Genomic DNA, 27847 nt, shown 5'->3' with positions numbered 1-27847 from the left:
CTAAAGTGGGCTGAGCAAGCCACCCGCGTCCGGATTAGCTGGACCTGATGCAGGAGTCAGTTCTCCAGACTGAGGGCCCCCTGGAAGGAGGTGACCGTAAGGGTGGGCTGGAGACAGATTAGAAGATGGCTCTTTCAGCAGCACGAACACCACTTGAGCACTTCCCTTGTACAAAACATTGCTCTATTCACAGACTCTGGAATACCTGGTCCCAGCCCTCAAACCTTGGTTGTCCACCATCCTGAGTGCACCCCCATCTTGCACAAATTCTGGTGTGTTGATAATTCCTGTGCCTTCTTTGGACAAACTTCAGGGATTGAGTGAGCTTCTCCAAGAATCAAATTTTGATGGGGACCCAGGCAGCAACCCCTAAAAGCACCCATTTTAGTTTTATTCTGAGCCTTTTTGAGAGATCACGCTGGTGGCCACCCAACCCAAAAAAAACGCCTGAAACCCTTTCCCTCCCAGGAAGGTCTTGACAGTTTTGCCATCTGGTTTCACCTGGCATGTGGTGGACTGTATCCTCCAAGATACAGCTGCAGAGACAAAAGAGTAACCTGCCCCTTTGCCACCCACCACAGGTTAAGAGCTGAAAGGCAGAAGGCTGGTACCCTTAAAAACTACCGTACTTGTGACCATTTTACGAGCAGGCTCTTTAAATGCTGTACATAGAATCAGCCCAGGAGTCCAGGGTCTCTGCATTCATTGCCCATTTGGAAGCTTGGCCTGCCCAGGGAAGCTTATAATTATGTGCAGCAGGGCCTGCCTCTTTCTAGAAGTCTATTACATCACTTGCAGTCTCCTAATTCCACCTTTTCATCACAATGGTAACATAAATGGCAATGAAGTGTTTGTTGTCCAAAGACCTGATCTTCAACTGATGCATGATTTCTCTCTTACTGATATTTTTGGCGTTGTGTTTTGAAGGTCACAGCTACCTAAATTTTACAGTTCCTATGGAAGGATGAAGGACATTACAAATATTCCACAATTAAGTAGAAAAAAGAAGAAAGCCACACAGCAACCAAGACAAGAAAAAGAAATAAAAGGTATTCAGGGCTTCCCTGGTGGCACAGTGGTTGAGAGTCTGCCTGCCGATGCAGGGGACATGGGTTCGTGCCCCAGTCCGGGAAGATCCCACATGCCGCAGAGCGGCTGGGCCCGTGAGCCATGGCCACTGGGCCTGCGTGTCCGGAGCCTGTGCTCCGCAACAGGAGAGGCCCGCATACCGGGGGAAAAAAAAAAAAAAAAAAAAGTATTCAGATTGGTAGGGAAGAGGTAAAATTGTCATTCTATGCAGATGACATACTATATATAGAAAACCCTAAAGACTCCACACAAAAACTATTAGAACTGATCAACAAATTCAGCAAGGTAACAGGACATAAGATTAACATACAGAAATTGGTTGCATTTCTTTACACTAACAATGAAATATCAGAAAGGAAATGTAAACAATCCCTATTAAAATCATGTCCAAAAAAAAAAAAAGAAAGAAAGCTTCAGGATAAACCTCACCAAGGAGGTGAAAGACTTATATGCTGAAAACTAGAAAACACTAATAAAGGAAACTGAAGATGATTCAAAGAAGTGGAAAGATATCCCATGCTCCTGGAGTGGAAGAATTAATGTTGTTAAAATGGCCATACCACCCAAAGCAATCTACAGATTTAATGGGATTCCTATCAAATTACCCGTGACATTTTTCATAGAACTGGAAAAAATAATCCTAAATTTTATATAGAACCATAAAAGACCCATAAATGCCAAAGCAATCCTGAGAGAAAACAAAAAAGCAGGTGGCATAATCCTCCCAGACTTTAGACAATACTACAAAGCTACAGTAATCAAAACAGTGGTACTGGGCTTCCCTGGTGGTGCAGTCGTTGAGAGTCCGCCTGCAGATGCTGGGGATGTGGGTTCGTGCCCCGGTCTGGGAGGATCCCACATGCCGCAGAGCGGCTGGGCCTGTGAGCCATGGCCGCTAAGCCTGCGCGTCCGGAGCCTGTGCTCCGCAACGGGAGAGGCCACAACAGTGAGAGGCCTGCGTACCGCAAAAAAAAAAACAACAGTGGTACTGAAACAAAAACAGACATATGGATCAATGGAACAAAACAGAGAGCCCAGAAATAAATCCACACACCTGTGGTTAATTAATCTTCGACAAAGGAGGCAAGAATATACAATGGAGGAAAGACAGTCTCTTCAGCAAGTGGTGTTGGGAAGGTTGGACAGCTGCATGCAAATCAATGAAGTTATAACACACCCTCACACCATACACAAAAATAAACTCAAAATGGGTTAAAGATTTAAATATAAGACATGACACCATAAAACTCCTACCAGAGAACATAGGCAAAACATTCTTTGACATAAATCATACCAATGGTTTCTTAAGTCCATCTCCCAAGGCAATAGATATAAAAGCAGAAATAAATAAATGGGACCTAATCAAACAGTATAACCTTTTGCACAGCAAAGGAAACCATGAACAAAATGAAAAGACAACCTACGGACTCGGAGAAAATATTTGCAAATGATGCGACCGACAAGGGCTTAATTCCCAAAACATACAAACAGCTCAATAACAAAAAAACAACCCAATCAAAAAATGGGCAGAACACCTAAATAGACATTTTTCCAAAGAAGACATACAGAGGCCAACAGGCACATGAAAAGATGCTCAACGTCACTAATTATTAGAGAAATGCAAATCAAAACTACAATGAGGTATCACCTCACACCAGTCAGAATGGCCATCATTAAAAAGTCTACAAATAATAAATGCTGGAAAGGGTGTGGAGAAAAGGGAACCCTTCTACACTGTTGGTGGGAATGTAAATTAGTGCAGCCACTATGGAAAACAGTGTGGTGGTTCCTTAAGAAACTAAAAATAGAGTTACCATATGATCCAGCAATCCCACTCCTGGGCATGTATCAGGAAAAAACTCTAATTCAAAAAGATACACGCACCCCTATGTTCATAGCAGCACTATTTACAATAGCCAAGACATGGAAACAACCTAAATGTCCATCGACGGATGGATAAAGACGTGGTACACAAACACAGACACACACACACAACGGAATATTACTCGGCCATAAAAAAAGAACGAAATAATGTCATTTGCAGCAACATGGATGGACCTAGAGATTATCATACTATTCAAAGTAAGTCATAAAGAGAAAGACAGGGCTTCCCTGGTGGCGCAGTGGTTGAGAGTCCGCCTGCCAATGCATGGGACACAGGTTCGTGCCCCAGTCCGGGAAGATCCCACATGCCGCGGAGCGGCTGGGCCCGTGAGCCACGGCCGCTGAGCCTGCGCGTCCGGAGCCTGTGCTCCGCAATGGGAGAGGCCACAACAGTGAGAGGCCCGCGTACCGCAAAAAAAAAAAAAGGAGAAAGACAAATACTGTATGATATCACTTATATGTGGAATCTAAAATACGACACAAATGACATATGTGTGAAACAGAAACAGACCCACAAATATAGAGACTTGTGGTTGCCAAGGGGAGGGCAAGGGAGAGATTGGGAGTCTGGGATTAGCAGATGCAAACTATTATATATAGAATGGATAAACAAAGGTCCTACTATATAACAGGGAAATATATTCAACATCCTGTGATAAACCATAATGGAAAAGAATACGAAAAGGAATATATGTATGTATGTATAACTGAATCACTTTGTGCTGTACAGCTAAAATTAACAGAACATTGTAAATCAACTATACTTCAATAAAATTTTAAAAAAGAAGAAAGCCATTGTGCAAACCCATGGCCTTCACTGCCATTTGGCTTTGGGGAGAACAGGGTTGCGAAAGTGCGAAGGAGAAGATTAGAAAGCTTTCTGGCTGTGTTCACTTTCATTTTAATATCCCTGCTTATAATTAATATTTTTTAACAGTAATAGTTGAGCAGAGAAACCCAGAAAGGGCTGGTGGCATTGCAACAATAGATTTTCTTCCCCTTAGAACAGCTGAATCATGAGAGCACTAATCTATCAGATGCAAGGAAACTTTTGCTCTGTAAATTCAGGCCTGAACCCTTGAAGGCTTGGGTTGAGTACCTCACAGTGTCAATCAAGTGGCAGGAACCAAGTGATGATGGAAATCTGCCTTAAAATAATTGCGAAGTCCAGCAGGTGTGGGAGGCCTTACCAGCTCTCCTGGATACTCAGAAGGGCAAGTGCCTCAGAGAAGCCCAGGTGGGGAAGGGGCCTCACCCTGTAGGATGCGAGCCTGGCACACAGGCCTTCATTCACGTTGGAACAGGATGATTAGGTGGAGAAGACCAGAATATTTTCCTACTTAGGAATTAAAATTAAAAGTTGCTTCCTTGGACTTCATAAAGTTCAGCACCACTGAGATGCTTTTTATTTTCCTTACTCCACAGAGCACCTTCCTTTCATGGGGCAAGATTCAGTCTGTCTCCTTGGAAATTGGCCGCTTAGTACTTTTCCCCGTAACCGTCAGGTCAGAGTGTGCTGGTCCTTCATTGCCTAGTCTGTCCTGGCTCTGTTTTAGCTATAAAGAAAGTGAGACACAGAAGAGGCTGTTTGTTTTGTCTAAGCTCTAGTCCCCCATCCCACACCCAAAGCTAATACTTAATAAATTACTAACTTATCAAAAGCTTGGATCTTTACATACACTGGCACTCACAATAATCTCATAACTACTATGTTCATCTCCATTACACATGCCATTGAAGCTCAGAGATGTGTTTAAAACAATAAGCCCAAGACTCAGCAAGAACGTGGAAATTTAAACCCACATAGTCTGACTGCACAACTCAGTGCTTCCTGCTTAAACTTTTCCACCAGGTTTCTGAGAGGCCCACAACCTCTCTGGAATCTGATGGTGAGTGAAATACAAAAGTAGAAAGAGAAGGATAATGAATACAAGATGGTGGGGAGCAGCTGGGATGATAGCACCTATTGCTTTCTGTTGCCTCCACGTACGCATTCAGCAGACAGTATCCTAAGGAAATCAAGGTAAAATTGAACAACAATCATTCAATTGGTGGATGCATGAACAAAATGTGATCTATCCATATATATCAAATTTATAAATAATAGAATACTACTTAGCAATAAAAAGGAAGGAAATACTGATCATGCTGCAACACAGATGAAGCTCAGAAACATTCTGCTAAGTGAAAGAGGCCAGACACAAAGAAGCATACATTGTATGCTTCCTTTTATATGAACTATCCAGAGAAGGCAAATCTGTAGAGACAGAAAGTAGATTAGTGACTGCCTGGGGCTAGGGTTGAGAGCAACAATTAACTGTAAATTGGCTCATGGGACCTTAGTGGAGTAATGAAAATGTTCTAAAGCTGTATCATAGTGATGGTTACACAGCTCAGTAAATTTATTGAAAATTATTGAATTATACATTTTAAGGGGGGTGTATTTTATGATATGTAAGTTGTACCTTAAAGTTTAAGATAAATGAGACATCTTCTCAAAAAAATGTTTAACTATACAAAACAAAGCAGCATCTACTTAAGTATCACATTGTTAAACCCACATTATGTCAAAAGCACCATTATTAACAATAATTGAGTTTACAGGCACACCACCTTCCCATCAGTGAGCTCCATTTCTCAGAGGGTTACTTGCTGGGGTTACTCCTGTTCTCAGTTAGGAGGGTCTGGAAACAGTTTTTTTCCATGGGACTGGCCTTATTAACCAAAGACTATTAAACATAGTCTTTTATTTACACAAAAGACTATGTGTAAACCAGAGGCCAGCATGTTCACAATGACTGATTATTTCCTTCTCTCTGCTTGGGAAGTCTCTGTGGGAAGCTGAGTTGAATGAGGTCTGGGAAGTGTAGACTCTACAAGAAGAGTTGGCTGGGTCATCTTCACGATCAGCCTCTATTAGCTGCAACTGCCTGCAGAACCTGCCTCTGCTCTGATGTACCTGGCACTGTGAGATCTTGGAAATCTCACAGGCCCTTTCACAACTCAGGTTTCTCACCTGTAAAATAATAACTGCTTCATAGTCATGAGGGTAATATACGGAGAAAACCTCACAGAATGCCTGGCCATAGGAATGCTTACATGCTCACAGCTGTTGTCACCATTCAAGCAGACTGGCAGCCCCAGCTATGGCCAGAACATCCTCGGGCAGCGATCGATGCTTCATTCTTGCTTGCTGCATCTGTTTTCCAGGTTCTGGGCCAACCACTCCACTTCTGTTAATCAATCTTTCTTGAACCAGGGAGAAAGTTTCCACTTCCTCACATTTCCATACCGTTCAGCCCCAAAGAGGCCACATTTACAAGTAAAACCTCATCATCATTTTTCAGACAGTCAGCATACTGAATGCCCTTTTTGGGTTTGGGGAACCCCCACCCCACAACTGACACCCCACGAGGCAGAGCCCATTTCCCTCCGCAGAAGCTGAAAACACCAACACTTACTTTCCTAGCCTCCCTTGCACCAAGGGCTCGGACATATGACCTGGATGCTATCAACCAAACACCTATAACCTGCTTTTGAGATGTGGACTGTGGCACTACAGAATGGGGACCATTCCACCCTAGAAATGGAGGGCAGCAGTATCCAACGCCCAGAATTGGTGGTATCAGTGCTATAGGCTGGCTGGGGTGCCTCAGGCATTGGCAGTGGAGGCTGTATCTTCACAGGACCAGTTCTATGATATTATTTTTGGCATTGCTTCTGGCATTGCTTTTGGCATTGCTTGGCATTGCTTCTCATCCTTATAAGATGAGAAACCAGAGAACTTGTACACTCTCTCTCCACCTGCACTAACTGAGGAAAGGCCATGTGAGGACAGAGCAAGAGGTGGCGATCTACAATCCAGGAAGAGGCCTCACCAGAAACTGGGTCAGCAGGCAGGAAAACATTTAAGGGGTGGGGCTTCCTCAATGATCCTGACCCCCTCTCAGCAGTAGGAGGCTCTAATGGCCTGGCTCCAGGATAGTTTTCCTCCTCTTCCCCATGGGACAGGGATTTTTTTCTTTTTCTTTTTCCAGCCTCATTTGATCTTCACCTGTACTCTGCGGTGAAAGGTTGCTCTCCTTCTCAAGCAGATACTGCTTTTTTTTTACCTGGCAGAGATGAGTTCAGGCAGGGCTTGGTTTCTTTTCCATAGCAGCAACTGCTCACCTCCCCCAGGCCTGAACTACCAAGAAAGTCTTATCTCTGGTCTCCACCGGTACCAAGTGTTCCTTGTGAGTGCCGATGGAGGACAGTGTAGAAGCGCCTACACGTAGGCATAACACTCCCCTTGTGTCTCAGGCACCTTTCTTTAGATTTCAGGCCATTGGGTTACTTCAGTTCTCTGATGGGTTGAAGAAAAGTTATGACTTTGTGGATTATCTGCCTGTTCTTGTTAGGGTGGGAACTACCCTCTTCACAGTTTTCTACATTCTAGGCAGAAGGCAGAAGCCTGAAGCCCCTAGATTTAAAATAATCAAATAAAGAAACTAAACTTCAAATATTGCAAATTTGCCATTCTACATGACAACTTGGAGTTTTTGTTTGAATTTTTTTTCTATTGAAGTCACTACAATCAACCCTGAAAAGCAAAAACACTGACAGTATTGCTATTTCTGGAATATTCTGTGATATGGGACTTTATGAATTTCTGACACACTATCCTTATGTTTAAGACTTTTCCTATAATTTGTTACAAGTTGCTTCATTCAATACTTTTCAAATTTAAAACAAAAAGTGTTCTTCACTCATCTATGAGTAAGGATAAATGACAAATCTGGGTATAATCTTTTCTGAACATTAACACAGAAAGATCAATTTTGACAATAAATTTGGAGAAGACTCAAAAAATAAAGATTGCAATATTCATTGTACATCAGACTAATATGTAGGTTCTTCCTTTATCTCAAAAAATATATTAATGTAAATTAAAACTATTAATCTATTACTTTTCCTCTTACTCTAGAATTTTAAATGATTATACATATATGAAGTTCAATAAAAGAAAATTTTCAGTTTTATTATTATTTCAATGATTACTGGAAATAATTTTGTAGAATAAAAGGTGTTAAAAAATAATGCACTTCCTCTTGTGCATTTCTAGTTGCTTCATCCATGTGGGACATGAACTGTGCAATATCAGGGGCTCCACTCACATGGAAAGAATAAATGAGGTTATGCAATAAGGCAATCTGTCTCTATATCTAATATTTTATCAAGTCTTTTTTTCTAAGAGTCAAAAAGTCCTCTCAAAGCCCTCTGTCCTGCTCTAATAAAGGGTTTCTTTTTGTGCTGTCATTATGGGTCTTTCCTGTATTGCGCATCCGGAGCCTGCGCTCCACAACTGTGCCAATCTCTGTGCTAGGGTTACAGGTAAAAAAGACATGACTCTAACCATTAAGGAGGAAAAGACTGAGATGAAAAAAAACTGTGCTAATACAGTGTGATGTGTGCTATAATAAAAGTTTACACGAAGTATAAGTGTTCTGAAAAAATTTACTGTGTCTGAATGAGAGGGAGTTCAGAGAGATGTAAGAGGGAAAGTTTCAGAAAAGTGACATTTAGTTAAAAAGGGATTTAATCAGCAGGGAGACAGGGTATTTCAGACTGGGTTGGAAGGTATAAAGAACATGGATTTGGAGGTAGTCTTAATTCCAGCTACATGATTTATTAATAATGTATATATGAACCTTAGGCAAGTCACATCTCAACTTGAGTTTCTCACCAGTAAAAATGAGAGGGATTGCCTAGAAGATCTCTATGACTCTCCCTACTTCCTACAGGGTATATTTACAGCAATCTACACTCTAGACAATAATTCCTTCAAAAGAGTAATAAAACATTTTACATCCAATGTATTTCTTTTTTTTTTTGCGGTATGCAGGCCTCTCACTGTTGTGGCTTCTCCCGTTGCGGAGCACAGGCTCCAGACACGCAGGCTCAGCGGCCACGGCTCACGGGCCCAGCCGCTCCGCAGCATGTGGGATCTTCCCAGACCGGGGCACGAACCCGTGTCCCCTGCATCGGCAGGCAGACTCTCAACCATTGCGCCACCACGGAGGCCCCCCAATGTATTTCTTGATTATAGAATCCACACATATTCTGTAGACCACTCTTCCCACAAAAAAGATAGTATTTTCCATCTCCCCAACATCTTCAATTTCTCTCTCCCTACTGGCATTTCTCCTTTTGTCACAAAGAAGTATCTGCGCACAAGTTTATCGTATCTTCGAAGAAAAGCAAACCTTCACCTGACTCTACTTGGTAATTATTTTAAACAGCCAAACTTCTGAAGTTTTAGCTCACCACTGTAACTTCTAGACTAGCTGTTAATCCTATCATATGATCAAAACTGCTCAGAGATTGCAAGAAAACAACAAAATGTCGAAAATATTGTCCGTATGAAATGACCAGCTCAAATCTGCTCCATCTTTCTGATGCCTTTAATGTTGCTGATGGTGCCTCCTTAGTTCCGTTTCCTCTGCTCCTCTTGATATTTATTTCTTCAGTACACACATAAGTCAATTCATTTGACATTCACTGAGTGCCTATTTTATGTCATGAGAGTAACAAGATCGTGTTTAAGGAGTTTACAATAAAAAAAAAAAGGAGTTTACAGGGAGTTCCCTTGCAGTCCTGTGGTTAGGACTCAGCGCTTTCACTGCTGTGGCCCTGGGTTCAAATCCCTGATCGGGGAAATAAGATCCCACAAGCCGTGCAGCTTGGCAAAAAAAAAAAAGAGTTTACAATCACTTGGGTCAACAACTAACAAGGATGTAAGGTAGGATGTACATAAGTACTAGAACGCTTACAAAGTCCTATGGGAGATGTGAGGTGGCATTTAGGGGTGGACTTGATGGATAAGATTTCAATTTATAGAAAAGGAAGAGAATCGTATCCAAAAGAAGAAACAGTAATTTTAAATGCACAGAGGCAGAAAGTACAATGTGTAGAGAAACATTACTATAGGGTGGGAATGGAAGTTCTTTTAATATAAACATATTTTTATGAAAAGAATAAATAAATGGTAGTTAAAGAAACAAAAGGCTTATAGTGAAAATAACAGTCTTTTGCCCAGCCTTTTTCAGTCTCTGGTTTTACTCTTTAGAGATAAGCTTTCTCGGCCATTTCTTTGGATATTTGCCATCGTATTTTAAAATAATGTACTTTGAATACTATTTCTTAGTTTATAAATTCTGGATATATCTACAATCTGCTCTGAGATGAAAATCTGACATTCTAAGAGCCATCCCCCTCATCTTGCAATTCAGATTTATCACTACATTTGGTTAAATTGATTATCAGTGTTTACTGCCTTGCAAATATTGCTCATAAAGTACCAAGTTGTGTAGTTTAATTGCTATATAGCAGCCCATACTGGAGTTCAAACCCTGAATAAGGCAGTTCTTAGCAGTGTTAACTTTGAGGAAGTTATTTTATCTTTCTGCCATTTCCTCATGTGTAAAATGAGCACAGGATCTACAAGGTTGTTTTAAAATCAGATTAGGGACTTACCTGGTGGCACAGTTGTTAAGAATCAGCCTGCCAAAGCAGGGAACACGGGTTCAATCCCTTGTCTGGGAAGATCCCACATGACACAGAGCAACTAAGCCCGTGCACTGCAACTACTCAGCCTGTGCTCTAGAGCCCGAGAGCCACAACTACTGAAGCCGCGCACACAGAGCCCGTGCTCCACAACGAGAGAAGCCACCACAATGAAGAGTAGCCCCCCTTCTCACAGCAACTAGAGAAAGCCCGCGCGCAGCAACAAAGACCCAATGCAGCCCAAAATAAATAAATAAAATAAAAATTTTTTTAAAAAATAAATAAAATAAAATCAGATTAAATAAATACATGTAAAAGTACATAGAACAAATACTGGTACTTAGTATATAGCCAAAAAATATTAGCTATTCCTATTACTGTGGGTTTTGTACTCGAGTTTATACTTGTCTTCCTCTTGTGCATTTCTAGTTGCTTCATCCATGTGGGACATGAACTGTGCAATATCAGGGGCTCCACTCACATGGAAAGAATAAATGAGGTTATGCAATAAGGCAATCTGTCTCTATATCTAATATTTTATCAAGTCTTTTTTTCTAAGAGTCAAAAAGTCCTCTCAAAGCCCTCTGTCCTGCTCTAATAAAGGGTTTCTTTTTGTGCTGTCATTATGGGTCTTTCCTGTATTACTCTTCCGGATTAGTTCCACTGTTTCTTTGACCCCAAGCATCTTTATTTTTGATATACTCTAATTTGCTACAGCCTATCTACAAGCAACTTCTTAAGATGGTGTGTATAAGTAAAATTTCTGAATATTTGAATGTTAAAAAAAAAAAGTTTAGGGCTTCCCTGGTGGCGCAGTGGTTGAGAGTCCGCCTGCCGATGCAGGGGACACGGGTTCGTGCCCCGGTCGAGGAAGATCCCACATGCCGCGGAGCGGCTGGGCCCGTGAGCCATGGCCGCTGAGCCTGCGCGTCTGGAGCCTGTGCTCTGCAACGGGAGAGGCCACAACAGTGAGAGGCCCGCGTACCACAAAAAAAAAAAGAAAAAAAACCTATCAGCGAGTAGCAAGTGACAATTAAGCTGCATCTTACGGAGTAGACTGGACATAAGCAACACACATCGGGTGTCACTGTCTCCCATCACCCCCAGATGGGACCATCTAGTTGCAGGAAAACAAGCTCAGGGCTCCCACTGATTCTGCATTATGGGGAGTTGTATATATGAGCATGTTATTGCCATTAACAAGCATGTTACAATGTAATAAAAATAGAAATAGAGCACACGATAAATGCAATGTGCTTGAATCATCCTGAAACCACCCCCCAACCCCCAGTGGAAAAACTGTCTTCAATGAAACCAGTCCCTGGTGCCAAAAAGGTTGGGGACCGCTGCTCTATTACATTTCTATTCATTCATTCATTCAACAAGTGCTTACTGATGACTGACCTATTATATTCTTCTATGTCCCAGGCAATGTTCTGCTAACTGGAGATAAAGTAGTAAGATAATCCCAATCCTCACGTTGAACAAAATTGAAAAGTGGGTTAATAGTAAGTGCCATAAAGTACCATAAAGAAAAATTAAGCAGGCAGGAGGAGACATGAATGGAAGTAAAAGCTGTTTTAGTTAGGATGGTCAGGGAAGGCCTGACATTAGAACAGCAACATAAATGAAATGATTAAGACGTGAGGATCTGGGGAAAAAGCATTCCAAGCAGAGAGAACAGGCTATACAAAAGACCTGAGGTTGCAAGAAGCCTGGTGTGTTTGACAAATACCAAGAGGCTAGTACATCTAGTATAGAATGCTCAAGGGAAACAAAGGGATAAGGTTGGAGGAGTAGTCAGGAGCAGACGGAGTGGTAATGTCACATAGAGTCATATTATGAACATGGTAAGGAACATGGATTTTATTCTAAATTAAGCCATTCTGAGCAGGTAAGTACTACTTTAAAATAACAATCTGGCTGCTGTGTAGCAGATGGACTGTAGGAGTTCAAGAGTGGAAGTAGGGACACCTACAAGTTTAATAGTCAAAGCAAATGTGATAGTGGCTTGGTTAGGAAAGTAGCAGACAGCAGTAAGTGGAAATCAGAGCCAGAATATATTTAAAGGTTGAGCTAATAAGAGTTGCTAATGAACATGGGCCATTAGGCAGAGAAAGGAATGAAGGATGATTTAGGAGGTTTTTGCTTGAGCAACTGGATAAATGATGTACCATTCAACCACCTAAGGAAAGATGAAGGAAGCAGCAGATCTGGGTTGTAATGGAGAGGGAAGAGGATTGTTTTTTTCTTTTTTTTGGCCACACCGCACAGCTTGCGGGACCTTAAGTTCCCTGACCGGGGATAGAACCCAGGCCCCTGCAGTGGAAGTATGGAGTCCTAACCACTGGGCCACCAGGGAATTCCCAGAATTCTGTTTTTAAACCTAAGTTTGAAATGTCCCACATAACGGTTAAAAGCACGCAGGTGAGTTGCACGCATGAGTTCAATTCCTAGACTGGATGGGGTAAGAGCCTATAAAGGCTTCCTTTTTCTCTTTAAGATGGAGACATAGAGTAAGTCTGCTACATATGAACGAGTTCTGTTCCAAGAGCACGTTGATAAGTCCAATTTGTTCCTAAGTCCAACAAAGTTAGACGAGGTACCCAATTAACACAATCAGCTATATAGTACTATACTGTAACAGGTTTAAAAATACTTTCCACACAAATAATACATAAAAAAAACAAACACAAAAACTAAGAAAACATTTTTAATATTACAGTACACTACCTTGAAAAGTACCGTAGTTACCAGCTACATCACTGCTGCTTTTATGCTTGCTTCCAGACATCCTGGGCTTGAAATAAAGATACTGTACTACTGTACTCTATACAGTACTGTAAAGTACACAAAAACACAACCACTTGCAGAGGATGCACACACGTGACAAAGTACGCCAGACACGTGAACTAACTTATAAGCCTGGACGTGTGAATGCATGTTCACATCTTTGAAAATTCGCAACTTGAAGGTTTGTATGTCGGGGACTTGCTGTAATACCCAGTTTGTACGTTAAAGTAAACAAAGAGAAATTAACAATGCAGGAGAAAGATGGGAGTAAAGTCCTTAAATAGATGAGAAGGAAGAGAGTATATAACACCAGATGCAGGTAGGAAGATAAACTTGATAATGAAAAGATTTAGTGCTCCTTGCTCTATCTCTCAATATAAAAAAATTAGTTAATTAGTTGTCAGGAATTAGAAGCTGTTGGAGATTTGAGGCAAGTAAGCTGTGCAACAGTCACCTCAGAGAGTGGAAGACTGAAATGATCAGAGAGATATAAGATTTTAGCTAGGTGCTAAAGGCCCACTTCAGAAAAGTGGTTATCAGTTCACAGTAACAGCACAACTGTTTTTCTCCAGGTAAAAAACAGCTATGCAGGTATATATAGGAGCTGACTATGCAGAGATGAAATATTGCAAGGAAGGTCAGGAAGCAAACGATAAGGGGATAATTATAGTGATGACCCATGGAATCTAAACTGGGTGAAGAAGAAGGTGAATACCAGTGAGTGTACCTGTCTCACCTTTAGGAATGTGGGGTATGGGATTAATGACAGTTACTGAACGGACTTCCCAGACCATCCAGTGGTTAACACTCCTCGCTTCCACTGCTGGGGGCGCAGGTTCAATCCCTGGTGGGGGAACTAGGATCTCACATATGCGCGGCACAGCCAAAAAATAAAAAAAAGTTACTGAAGATTTTAAATCAACCATATAAGTTATCACTTTAGATGGAAATGATCAAAACACACCAATTAAAAGACATGAGATTGTCACAGTGGATTAAAAAGCAAGATCCAACTATATATATGCTAGTGATAAGAAATCTACCTCAAAGACACAGATATATTAAAAGTAAAAGGATGGAGAAAGATGTATCATGCAAACACTACCTGCTGGAGTGTTTATATTAATTTCAGATAAAGTAGACTTCAAAACTAGGAACTGGGGCTTCCCTGGTGGCGCAGTGGTTGAGAGTCCGCCTGCCGATGCAGGGGACATGGGTTCGTGCCCCGGTCCGGGAAGATCCCACATGCCGCGGAGCGGCTGGGCCCGTGAGCCATGGCCGCTGAGCCTGCGCGTCCGGAGCCTGTGCTCCGCAATGGGAGACGCCACAACAGTGAGGGGCCCGCATACCGATAAAAAAAACAAACAAACAAAAAAAAACAACTAGGAATTGTATCAGAGATAAAGAGGGACCCTGGAAAATAACAGATGTCAATTCCTCAAGACAGAACAACACTAAATGTGTATGCATTTAAAACAAGTGAACTTCAAAACACACAAGGCAAAAATAAATATGAAAAGAAAAATACATAAATCCATCAACATAGTTGGAGACTTCAAAACTCCTCTCAGTAATTGATAGTACAAGTAGGCAGGAAATTAATAAGGACATAGATGACCTGAGCAACACTTTCAACTACCTTGATTAAGTGACATTCAGAATATTCCACTCAACCATGTCAGGTTATACTTCTTTCCAAGTACGCATGTAACACTCACCAAAACAGACCATATGTTCCATGCCATAGAGCAAATCTTAATAAACTTAAAATAATAAAAATCTGAAAAAACATATTATTGGATCCTAATAAAATTAAATTAGAAATAAATAACAGAAATATCTGGGAAACCACCAAATATCTGGAATTAAACAATATACTATCATCTAAGTAGCCCTTGGATCAAAGAGGAACTCTCAAAAGAATTTAAAAAATAATTTAATCTGAAAAAAATGAAAATATAACAGTAAAATCTGTGAGATGTATCTAAAGCAGTGCTTTATATTTTTTCTAATATAAGCATTAAGCGATTATATTAGAAAAAAAAGAAAGCTCTAAAATCAGGAACTTTAAGATTCTATGTTAAGAAAAAAGAGCAGGGACTTCCCTGGTGGCGCAGTGGTTAAGAATCCACCTGACAAAGCAGGGGACACAGGCACCCTGGTTCAGGAAGATCCCACAAGCCAAGAAGCAACTAAGCCCATGTGCCCCAACTACTGAGCCTGCACTCTAGAGTCCGCGAACCACAGCTACTCAGCCCACGAGCTGCAACTACTGAAGCCCACGCGCCTAGAGCCCGTGCTCTGCAATGAGAAGCCTGTGCACTGCAACAAAGAGTAGCCCCCAATCGCCTCAACTACAGAAAGCCCGTGCGCAACAATGAAGACCCAATGCAGCCAAAGAAAACCCCAAGAAACAAACAAAAAAAGAAAATGGAAGAGGAGAAAACCCTCTCAACTCATTTTATGAGGCCACCATTAGCAAAAACCAAAGGTAACAAGAAAACTAAAAACCAATATCCCTTATGATCACAGGTGCAAAAATTCTCAACAAAATATTAGCAAACTGAATCCAGCATCATATAAAAAGGATAATACATCATGACCAAGTGGGGTTCATTCCAAGAATGCAAAGCTGGTGCAACATTTGAAAATTAATCACCATTTAAACAGACTAATTAAGAAAAGCCTCATGATTATCTCAATAAATGTAGAAAAAGCATGACAAAATTCAACATCCATTAAGCTTATAAATAGAAGGAAATTTCCCTAACTTAATAAAGAACATCTATAAAAAACCTATGGCTAACATAATTATTAGGACAGGTTGAAAATGAAGTAAAACTGCCTCTATTCACAGATTACATGATTGTCAACATAAAAAAGTATAGCTATCAACTGAGGAGACTCTGGGGGAAACACTGGGCTCAGGGAGTAGTCAAGCTTCAATTTTATCGATGACAATTCTAAAAATTAGGGCACGGTGGAAGGAGGTGGAGAAATGGTCAGTTAGTAAGACTCAGTCAGATTAGGAATTAGTTTCTTACGGTTAAAACTCTATGTTTTAGGTCAAATAACCTTTGAGTCTTGAATTGGATGAATTAGATAAGCCAGATAAAAAGCACGATGTGATTAGTCTTGAAAAGCTCTAGAAGTTGTATAGTTACGATTATAGCTTCCTTCTTGGGATGGGTTCCTTAGGCAGTTTGTGGTGATAAAGTGTGTGACAGATCATGGAGGTCTTATAAGGAATGCTTTGGGTCTCCCTTAAATCCTGTCAGGACAGAAATAAATCTGAAAGAGAATCAATTTTTTTAAGTTTTTTTATTTATGGCTGCGTCGGGTCTTTTTTGCTGTGCACGGGCTTTCTCTAGTTGCAGTGAGCAGTGGCTACTTTTCGTTGCAGTGCATGGGCTTCTCACTGCTGTGACTTCTCTTGTTGCAGAGCATGGGCTCCAGGTATGCGGGCTTCAGTAGTTGTGGCACGTGGGCTCAGTAGTTGTAGCTTGCGGGCTCTAGAGCGCAGGCTCAGTAGTTCTGGTGCACAGGCTTAGTTGCTCCATGGCATGTAGGATCTTCCCCAACCAGCACTTGGACCGGTGTCCCCTGCGTCTGCAGGCAGATTCTTAACCACTGCACCACCAGGGAAGTCCGAGAATCAATTTTTTAACGTCATGATCTTTTTTTTTTTTTTTGCGATACGCGGGCCTTTCAATGTTGTGGCCTCTCCCGTTGCGGAGCACAGGCTCCGGATGCGCAGGCTCAGCGGCTATGGCTCACGGGCCCAGCCGCTCCGCGGCATGTGGGATCTTCCCAGACCAGGGCACGAATCCGTGTCCGCCATATCTGCAGGCGGACTCTCAACCACTGTGCCACGAGGAAAGCCCCATCCATGACCATTTAAAATTTTTTAAAGTTCTTATTTCCTAAAGGTCCTTTTTTCTTGTTAGTGTTGTATGGGTGCAAAGAATTCAATGTCAATTAAGAATAACTAGACTTTTAACTACTCTTCTGTTCCCTACATTGTTTCCTCCAATTTTTTTTTTCATCTTGGTTTCATGTTGAACGCATTTCTCAAATTTTTTATCTTAGTTTTTTGCATATGGTTAAGGGTGAGGCACTGAAAGACTGATTAAGAGTACTGTGACTATTGTTTATTGGCTACCATCAGATCATCTATCAGTTCCTTTCTTTCATTTTATTAATCTTACCCCAAACTATTTCACCTTTCTAGTCCTCTATGTACTGAAATGGCTGCTCAACGTTGCTGCACAGCTGGCATTATGGATTTCTCTTCATTTATCCCAGAAATAACAAGCTCTGGTTTGTATCTCATCTTTCTTTTGCATGGCTTACTCCTCCATTTTGGTGGAGTAGGTCATTCAAGTACTTACCAAGAAAGGGACAAAGAGAAGACAAAAAAAATCTTTGACACTTGGAATATATGAAAGTATCTTTATTCTACACTGGTACCTCTGCTGGGAATAGAACTCTTAGAAATAATTTTCACTCAAAACTTAGAAGTCATTGCTTCCCATAGCACTACTGAGAAACTTGATACCATTCTTATTCCCACTTCATTTTAGGGGCCCACTCTCCATATTCCAATCCCGTTTTTTAGACTTTCTCATTTCTCCTAATGTCCTGAAACAAAATATGCCTTATTATGGGTCTTTTCCCATTCACTGCATTCATTGTGCTGAGTGCTTTCAAAGTGAAGAGTGTCAAGTATCCTTGATTATTTTCTTGATCCTTTGCTTTATTCCATTTCCTTTAAGAAACTCCTAATAGATGTTGGACAATCTGGAGTGGACCTCTTAAAAAAAATCCATACTTTTGGATTTTTTAATCTTTCTTATACTCCTTAAACTTCAAATGTTTTAACTAATTTTTAATTTGAGCTATATTTAATTTACAAAATCTATTCTTTAAAGCATTCTGTACCTTCTTCATAGATACATAGATTTCTTACCTTTGAAAACATTCATTTTCAGGTTTTCTGTTATCAATCCTGTTTTGGTCTCGGTTATTAGTGCTGGATCAATCTTCAAAAATCTAGTGATTTCTGGGTTTGTTCGTACTTTGAAACTCACTTGGTGGGGACTCAACTTTCTCACTGGAAAATCTTCAAATGTCTGCATCCCTTTTGAGGTATTTTTCTAGGACCACTGAGTTTCTACAGAAAAGGATCCTCCCTCCTTTTCCCTTGAGACTTAATTGTCACCATTCTAGAAACTAGGAATATGCCATCCAAGTACACAGAATTTTATCTTATCTTCATTTTCAATCTATGACTGGTATCTCTCAGTCTGAAGACTTGTTTCAAATTCATAAGACAGAAATTCTCATTCCATGGTAAGAGGACAGTAGTAAACTATCTACCTACCTAACTGGGTAGAAAGGAATAGACTTTCAATCAACCCTACTTCCAGCTCAAAAGCTCACCCTTACATTCAGCAGTGTCTTTTTTCTCCCATTTCTAGGTTATTCTGAGTCTTAACGAGTAAATCAGCTTGCTTCTAAATAAGCATTCCTTCCATAATCAAATTTTTAGGTTTGAACTTCCTCTACTATGCCAAATCAGTTTCTACTCTTCAGTCTGCTTTCCATCTTCCATTCTGTGGCACTACAGATTTATACCTTTAGAAATGTCATTTCAGTGGAGTTTTAGGAGGCAGCTAGTATTAAACATTAGTGGTACCCATTACGTTAAGTCCAGGCAGCATAATTTCTAATAGAGAAAAATAGGAAACCATCCACACGTCTAATAGGGTAATTGATATGTATAATATGGTAGCCCTACTCAAAGACCTATTTATAACTATTTAAAGTATTCATGTAAAGAATTTTTAATTTTTTCTTTGTTTATTTAATTTTGGCTGCGCTGCGTGGCTTGCAGGATCTTAGTTCCCTGACCAGGGACTGAACTCAGGCCCCAGCAGTGAAAGCACCGAGTCCTAACCAACCACTGGACTGCCAGGGAATTCCCAAGAGTTTTTAAAGAACTGTGATTATCAGTTTTAAAAAGTCAAATATTGACAATTATATACTATTAATTGTGTAAAAACAGCACAGCAAGGAGACAATACTCCAAAATACTTAAGTAAACTCTAGGATGTAGAGTTAAAAGTTTTTTGAGTCTAAGGTTCCTGAAATTAGCACTTTACCACTAAAACTTTTTTTTTTTTTTTTTTTTTTTTTGCTGTACTTGGGCCTCTCACTGTTGTGGCCTCTCCCGTTGCGGAGCACAAGCTCCGGACGCGCAGGCTCAGCGGCTATGGCTCACGGGCCCAGCCGCTCCGCGGCATGTGGGATCTTCCCGGACCGGGGCACAAACCCAGGTCCCCTGCATCGGCAGGCGGACTCTCAACCACTGCACCACCAGGGAAGCCCCTACCACTAAAACTTTTAAAAATAAAAGTAAAGCAAGAGATATAGTGGATAGAAAACCCAAGTTCTCAGTCTGACAATGTCTTGTTATCTCTGGGCAAGTCAGGGCCTCATTTTTTTGTATCTGTAATTTGGAAGGGCTGTAGGATTTTCAGAACAAATTTAGAAGGCCAGGCCCAAACTGTGAGAGTTAACAAAGAAAAGATGCAGACTATTCAGAAGGCAGCATTTTGTAAATGTGATAAGAAGTGGAGTAGGAAAAGGAAATAAAAGCATGAATAGTTTAATGAAAAGAGATATGGAGGAAAGAATGGTTAGATAGTGCCAAAAAAAAAAAAAACAACAACTAAGACCTGTAGAAAGTAATAAACAGTATAAGGAGGTATCCTTGAGAAGAGAAGCAGCTTACTCAAAGGCCCAGTGAAGAGAATATCAATCTACTGAATCGAGTTGAAAGGGTTGGGGCTAGAATGTAGGACTGGCAACTTGAACAAATTAAAAGGATTACCATTTAGGGCCAAGGTCTTTGACTACACTCCCTACATGCATGTCTTCCCACCCAGACACTCTTTTCCCCTCCTACCCTCCCTTCCAAGGGAGGGAGGGTGTGATCAAGGTTCACAACCTTGATCTTTTACTACATCTTGCCTTTCTATCATAATCTCTCCCTCTCTCTTCATCTTTTAATTACTACCCCAATCTAGGTATCACAGTCTCCTTCTTTCAGTTTACTTTTGAATCTTACCTCTACCTCAGTTCCAACAGAATTTGTTTCAGTGAGTAAATGCCCCTTACCTGTACATGCACTGCAGCCAAAGTCACACTACTTTCTCAATGCTTTTGTGTATGCAACAGCCCTCCCTCAACCTAAATTCCATTACTAAGTGAAGATAAAGGTTAGGGATAAAAATAGGGAGTGAAGAGATACTAGGTATAACTGATGGAAGAGAAGTGTAATTAACTTACTGTTACAAAGCCTAGAGTTACTTAAAGAGGAATAAGCATATTGCTTAATGACCTGGAGATAACTCAAAAACAAAAATCAGAGATATTCAGAAGCTACTGTCTCTATGGATTAGTAGTAGAGGTAGGAAGAGGATCACACATTTTCCACTGTGGACTCTTCACCACTACTAATTTTTAAAAATACACGTTTATGGGACCTCCCTGGTGGCACAGTGGTTAAGAAACCGCCTGCCAAAGCAGGGGACACGGGTTTGAGCCCTGGTCAGGGAGGATCCCACATGCCGTGGGGCAGCTAAGCCCATGTACCACAATTACTGAGCCTGCGCTCTAGAGCCAGAGCACCACAACTACTGAAGCCCACGTGCCTAGAGCCCATGCTCCGCAACAAGAGAAGCCACCGCAATGAGAAGCCCACGCACCGCAACAAAGAGCAACCCCCGCTGGCCGCAACTAAAGAAAGCCCGTGCACAGCAAAGAAGACCCAATGCAACCAAAAATAAATAAATAAATTTTAAGAATGCACACTTATTATTTGGAAAAATAATTTTTTTAATGAAGAAAATCAACCATGCTAATAATCACCTCAGCAGACTATTATCCTGAATTTGTTTCCTTATTAAAATTTTGCCTTTGTTTTACCTCCAGGTCATGACATCTTAACTAACCAAAGATGAACTACCTCTTCTCCTCATATACACAGAAGTATGACATTATGCAATTAAGAACTAAAGTATCTGTAATGGAATACAATATTTAGGGCCAATTAGATTTTGCAGTCTAAAAGATCTTTTTCTATGGGTTGCATAAACCAAGAACAATGCTATTTATTCTATTCTTCCAAATATCAGAAAAAAAGTGTGCCTGGTGCATGTAAAGCAACTTCAGTAGAAGTCATGAAACCCTACAGTTGAACTTAGTTCATCAAAACATTCTATTCAATTCATACCATGAGGAGTGGTTTGGATATACTTCCCTTGGAATGAAGACCTCACTCTCACCTGAACTGGTTTTCCTTTTCATGCTTGCAAAGGATCCCTCCACATTTCCTATTTTTAAGGAAAACAAGAATAGCATTTTAGGTCTCAAAAAGCTACCAGGTTTAGTAGGCACATATAAATAACAATATTAAGGGATTGTCCCCCCCAAATAACCTGTGACTCTAGGTATCCAACTTATTTTAATCGATCTATTTTAAAAAAGGAGACTGGTAGGTCTCCTTTTCCTTAAAATTCTGTAATTCTATGAATATGGTTAGGAGATACCACTGGAACGTCATTAATCCTGTTCCTCAGTACTACTTACGACAGGAGGACATTCATCTATCAATACAATACAAATAATAATGAATGTATATAGCAAAGGAATATATATTTTTCACATACTAAAAATGAAGAGCTGAGGAATACAGTAACTAGAGAGCTGAATGTTAGCTGTGTAGGAGATAAAAGTCACTATTTGTTGCTCTTAATAAAAATTAGGTATATTCTGTACATGTAGCTAAGCTTTTACACTGTAAGGGAGAAACAGAGTACTAGGTATATTAACTAAGTATGAAACACTCTGAGTTTCTGAAATTTTGCCCCGTTTTATAGTGTTTGCCTTGTTTTATCTGTGTATCTTGAAAAAAGGCTCTACAAGTATCAAGTATCGTAAACTGAATATTTAAAACAGATTGCCCTTCTTGACTTTGGTCAACATCCTATTAAAAAGTAATTTATGATAAAAGATTAAGTAGATTTATAAAGTGCTTTAATATACTTTTACTGAAATTCAATGAGGGGAAATGAACATTACAATATGAATACTTGAGTAGATAGTATATTACTGTAGGAAATACTCCTAAAAACTTTAGAGAATTCATGTTAATTCTTTGATGAATGAAACAAAACACATACCAAGTGTTTACTATCATTTGAATTTGACCATCCTGTGCTAAGGATTAGCATGAGGACTCTCGAATTCCATTTGTTATCCTTGATTTTTAATATGTAAGGATATAGCTTGCTCCATGAAAAGAGCCCTTCATACTGGTATTCCAGTGAGAAGCAATTCCATCTCCAGGCTATAGTAACTCATAAGCCTGCTGAAAGCTGGTAGTAAATACCCTAGAGACACAAAGTTAACAATCAGTTTGCCATATGAAATAATACAAACCCTAACCAACACAGCCTCTTCTAATTATCAGTATCAATAGTGGCAGAAGTTATCCAGTATAACCCAGAACTTGCTGAAACAATTCAGAGTCCTTGTCACTGTATAGGCACCCTTTCCAGAAAGATTTGTGTGCTTACATGAAAATAAATATTACTTTCAGTATCAACTACCTCTGGATTACTCTAAATTTTGGATTAGAATCTAGCCAAATAGTGTTATATTTTCAAATAGTTTTAATTAGAATTTCAACCTATTTTAAAATTCAAAGCACTAATATAATTTATTGCATTTATCAACATATACTCATTACTGTAAAACGTGCCTAGTAGAAATATCTACTTGGTTGTTTTTCTTGTTTAAAGCAATGTGGAGGCTTAACTGCCTGTCTATTGATGAGCACCTAGAAAGAAGATATAAACCATTTTCAGGGGAAAACATGCATGCATTTATTTTTAAGAATTCCCAGTAAGGGGGAAAAAAAATTCAACATCTTTAAAAATGTGTTTATTTTTTAAAAAATCAGTTGTGTACAAAAGTGTTTCGTAGTTTTTAATTCTCAAGACAAATACCCAACCCTCCACCCCCAGCCCACCCTGCTTCAATAGTCTTTCTGGTAACCCACCCAATTTTCCCCTTACAGGAAGTTAACGGCTCAGAATAGATCCTCCTATAGAATTTATCATCACTAACAGATTGTTTAGAATAGAGATCTAGAGAAGCTAACAAGCAAGATTCTTTCTCAGTGAAGTTAATGAAAATCCCTATAATGGCAGTAGACTTCCAGCAGACACCACAACAAAGCACCATCAATTGCTGAAAGCTAAAAAATAGATATTATTTTCAATAGTATTTCATTTTCTATTGGAAAAGTCTTTAAATTACATTAAATAAGTCTCTTTCCCCCCAAAGAAATAGTCTAGCTTTTATTATGATGCCTGTAAAAAGTAGGTAACAGCAAGCACACAAGGATCATTTAACAGCACAGTGCAAATGATATGAATCCACTCACCCCCTAGGACCAAACCGATAAACTGTGCCACACCTGATTACATACAGCAGCATTGAATATATACATATATATGTATATATTCAATGCTTGGTTGAAATAACCAAGCAAAAGGTGACACATTCACAACTTACATTTAGGTGATGATCACAGGTTTATGAGGGTAGATCAGTCCAACAGAGCAGTAACAGAACAAATGGGACAAGTGAGATACTGACATTCCCCTACCCTTATGCCACAAGATTTTTGATCCATATTGCAACAGTGCAAACAGAATATGTGACATAATATGTAGACACGGCAGAAAAGTCACACTTGAAGAAAGGCTATTTATCAGTAAATACTTCAAGTTACCTTATTCCCCAAGTGACGGCAAATAGCTGATGTTAAGCATTTATTTTTAACTGGTACTAAAAGAATGGAAATGCAAATTTTTAAAATCAATGGTTTGTACCCTGGAATTGAAATTTCTTGAACTAGAAAAAGTGATTAAATACAACATCATTTTGTAAAACTCCATGAAATCAAGTTAACTGTAAACAGCTTCCTTTTCCTATCCAAACATTGTTTCCATCTAGGTACAAGAGTATACCTGGCTCCAACTCTTCCAAGCCCAAATCCATCTTTAAAACACCAAAAAAAAAAAAAAAAAAGTTTTTGTTTCCTGTGCTAACAAGGATCGTGGAACATTATTATATCCCTATAGGAGAGTTTTAAAAGCTCAAATCAGGCATACACTTAGAGCCAAGAACTGCTTTTCACATTGATAAACTTACAAAGCAGCAGTAATACGATATGCTGCATTCTGTAGTGCATAAATAAGCAATATCCAGTTTATCTGCCAATTTTTTCTTATACTTTAAAATTATTTTGCATAGTTTTAAGCACCACCAGCAATCACAAACGTGAAATACTTCCAAAAAAAGAAAAATTATGTATTTCATTCCATAGATAACTCTCCTCAGAAGCAAAATGGTCAGAATACAAACACACACATATATACTTGAACGTGTTATGTGTTTAAGTAAATCATAGTCACAATTCCAAACATTTGGGGGAGCCAACACAGAGCATCTGATTTAGTACCAGTTTCTCAAATATTTATATATCTTACCGTATACTTATTTGGGTCACAAATTGCTACTCATTCATTTAGTCATCTGTACTGAAATACTACATAACTAATTATTTGTTCTTTTAAAGGTCAGGCACATACTCAGGAAACAGACCTGATTACAGTAAAAGCCTATAGGAGTATCAGTGACTTGTAGCAAATCTGTCTGCCCTAAATGGGATAAAACTATTTATATTTTTTACCATAATTTTTGAGGCCTTCACAACTGACAAATCACAAATGATTGAGAATTATAAAAATAATTTCCATCAGGGTACCTCTTCCCTAGACCTGCACTTTTAATGTTCTTTTTCCGAACATATATAAGACCACAGAAAAGAGCAACTGCCTTTATTTCTATGTTTGGGAAATAAATCTACCTGTAGAAAAATAGGAAAAAAACAAAAACAAACAAACAAAACAACAGAAGGCGACAGTAGGAAATGTACCAGAAAAAGAAAGAGATTATCACATTAAATGTAAATGAGGTAAATTTTAGAAATGAAAAATTCATTATGAAGAACCTCTCATACAAAATATTGTACTTTTCAATTTCCTGGGCATTGGGGATGTTGAACTGTAGTTAGATGAGTAAACCCTAAGGGGCTAATGTGCATAAAAGTCATAGGCAAGGTATAGCTGCCTCCAAGAGCAAAGTATATAATGCTTGACCCTTAGTAAATTCTCAGTTCTTTCTCTCTCATTTGTCAAACCACAGGACAATTAAATATACCCTGATAAAATGGGCAAAGAGTAAACTGGGTAGAGGTGTCTGATATTTAAAATAATCCAAATATTACTAATATTACCAAGCCACCCGCCACTAAAAATAAAAATTAATTCTAACCAACAATGGAACAAAACTGTCCACATTTTCACACAATTCCAACCTTACTTCAAAAATATAAAGAAAAGTACATGGTTTTAGCTATTTAAAATAAATAAAGAAAAATCTTGTTTCCTTTGGCATCTTTAGAAAGTAACTAAACTACAACAAAAGGAGGTGATTGTATAAAGAAATTTATACTTAAGCAAACATATAGGGGAAAAAAACAGCAACTTGTGTTTAGTATGCAATAAAATCAACTACAAGAGTTTACTATTGATTAGGAAAGCCTTACAAGTTGTTGGAAGAACCTCCACATCTTAACATTACAATATATTTAATAATGGTTCTTTTATTGCTTCTAAGATTATTGAGAAGTCAAATGAAATTATGCTGAATTTATGGTTCAAAACTATTTTCCAAACACTTAACCATTATAATTTAGGATAAGTAACACTTGAAGAAAGCAAACCTTTTATAATATGACTTTCAGTATACAGCCTTACTTTAATTCACTCTGATTCCATTACATTTTTGTTATTTTTGCATTGGTCCTGAATATGTAATAATAACTGTGTTTCTACGTATAGAACAGCCTACACAAATCCATTTCACCCTTCATAAAATGGTCACATTAGTGTTTGAGCTTGCAAAACTAATAATTTTCAAACTTTTGAACTTAGAATGAAATGTAAGTTTAATACGTATAGAAAGTCTGACTATGTACAAGAGAAGGTAAAGTTTTCAATTCTCATATTATCAGAAACATCATAAAGAAAGCTAGATTTATAACACACTTCTATTCCTATGTGCATCTGAAGTATGTACAGTAAAACACCAACACAGCTTTCATGTGTCAATTGGGGGAAATGCACACAAGAGTGACTTTTAAAGGATCTGATAAAGCAATCTCTTATAAAGCCAAAATTAGGCTTAAAAAACTGCCAACAGTTGATTTCACCCTTGCAAGTTGTCAAAGAAAAATTTCATCAGTTTAAAAATAGAAAGATGTTAAATTCACTGAAAAATTAAGCTGGGTTCTTTCATTAAATCTGGGAATACTGCAACATCAAGTTTTTACTGTTTTTGCAAGAGAAACGAAACTAGCAGCTCCGTTTTTACATTATTACTTATATATGAAAGTTCTAAGAGTGAAGAATTGTGACAAAACATTCCAAATGGACAACCTAAAAATGGAGCAAGGGATACTGTCCCTCAGCACATTTCCCCACCAAAGAGAGAAATTTACTATTAGAATATTAGCTGTGTGTGGTAAGAGGGGAAAAACAGATATGGTGTCCCAGTCTGCTGACAAGGACAAAAAGGCTCTGAATAGGTCACCATCTTCAATTCTGAATAATCTCATATTTAAGAATTCTCAAATGCTTAAAATGGTGGTCTTTTCAGCTACCCATCCTAAGAAGTCAAGTACAAGCATGCAAGTAAATTCACAGGCACAGAGGATCCATGTTAAAAACAGTTAAGGTAGCTGTGATGCAACACCAACGATATGAATGGCCCTGACACACTCAAAATATTATCTTAATTATTCAACAAAATCCTGAAGCAAACTCTTGCTAGTCTTGGTACACTGCTAAACACTAAAGTAGCATGTTTTTTCCATGGTTTTAGCTTAGCTCAAAGAATTTTTACACTATTAAGTAAGAAAAAAATTAAAGTATTTCCCCTTTTTAAATTTACAGAGACGTTTAATTAGCTTTATTTACAGAGCAGAGATTTTTTTCAGTCTCCAATGGTGCCTAGATAACATCATTAGGCAAGAATGCCAGTTTAAAAGAAATCTACGCAGAATCCTAAAAATAACAGATGTTGATGCTCCTCAAGAAGGGGCAAGCTTGACTGTATCAGCAGCTCTATGTCTCAGTTACTCAGAAGCAATTCTGTTGCAGTCTCTACATCCCAAGATTTTGAAGACAAGGCCACTATTACTGCATTCTGTAGAAAAGAAAAGGGGACAAAATAAATAAATAAATAAAATCTCAAGGAAATATTTTTAAAATACTGCATCACCCACTGTCTTTATATTAAGAAACCACACCTTGTTTTTTCATTTTTAAGTTAC

General features: G+C 39.1%; 1 protein-coding gene across 3 annotated transcripts in view; it reads right to left on the bottom strand.

Moving 5' to 3' along the window:
• Positions 1-23714: 23714 nt before the first annotated feature.
• Positions 23715-27847, bottom strand: part of UBE2K (ubiquitin conjugating enzyme E2 K) — an 81241-nt gene continuing 77108 nt past the window's right edge. For all 3 annotated transcript variants that reach the window (XM_033856948.2, XM_033856950.2, XM_073805167.1), the window contains one exon: positions 23715-27720. In XM_033856948.2, coding sequence (XP_033712839.1) covers positions 27646-27720 — 75 coding nt within the window. In that variant the 3' untranslated portion in view covers positions 23715-27645. The remainder of the gene's footprint in view (positions 27721-27847) is intronic.

The sequence above is a fragment of the Tursiops truncatus genome, chromosome 5 (genome assembly GCF_011762595.2).
Source record: "Tursiops truncatus isolate mTurTru1 chromosome 5, mTurTru1.mat.Y, whole genome shotgun sequence".
In the NCBI taxonomy this organism is placed as follows: Eukaryota; Metazoa; Chordata; class Mammalia; order Artiodactyla; family Delphinidae; genus Tursiops; species Tursiops truncatus.
Note: the sequence above shows the minus strand (reverse complement) of the source record. Positions and strands in the feature narration are given on the sequence as shown.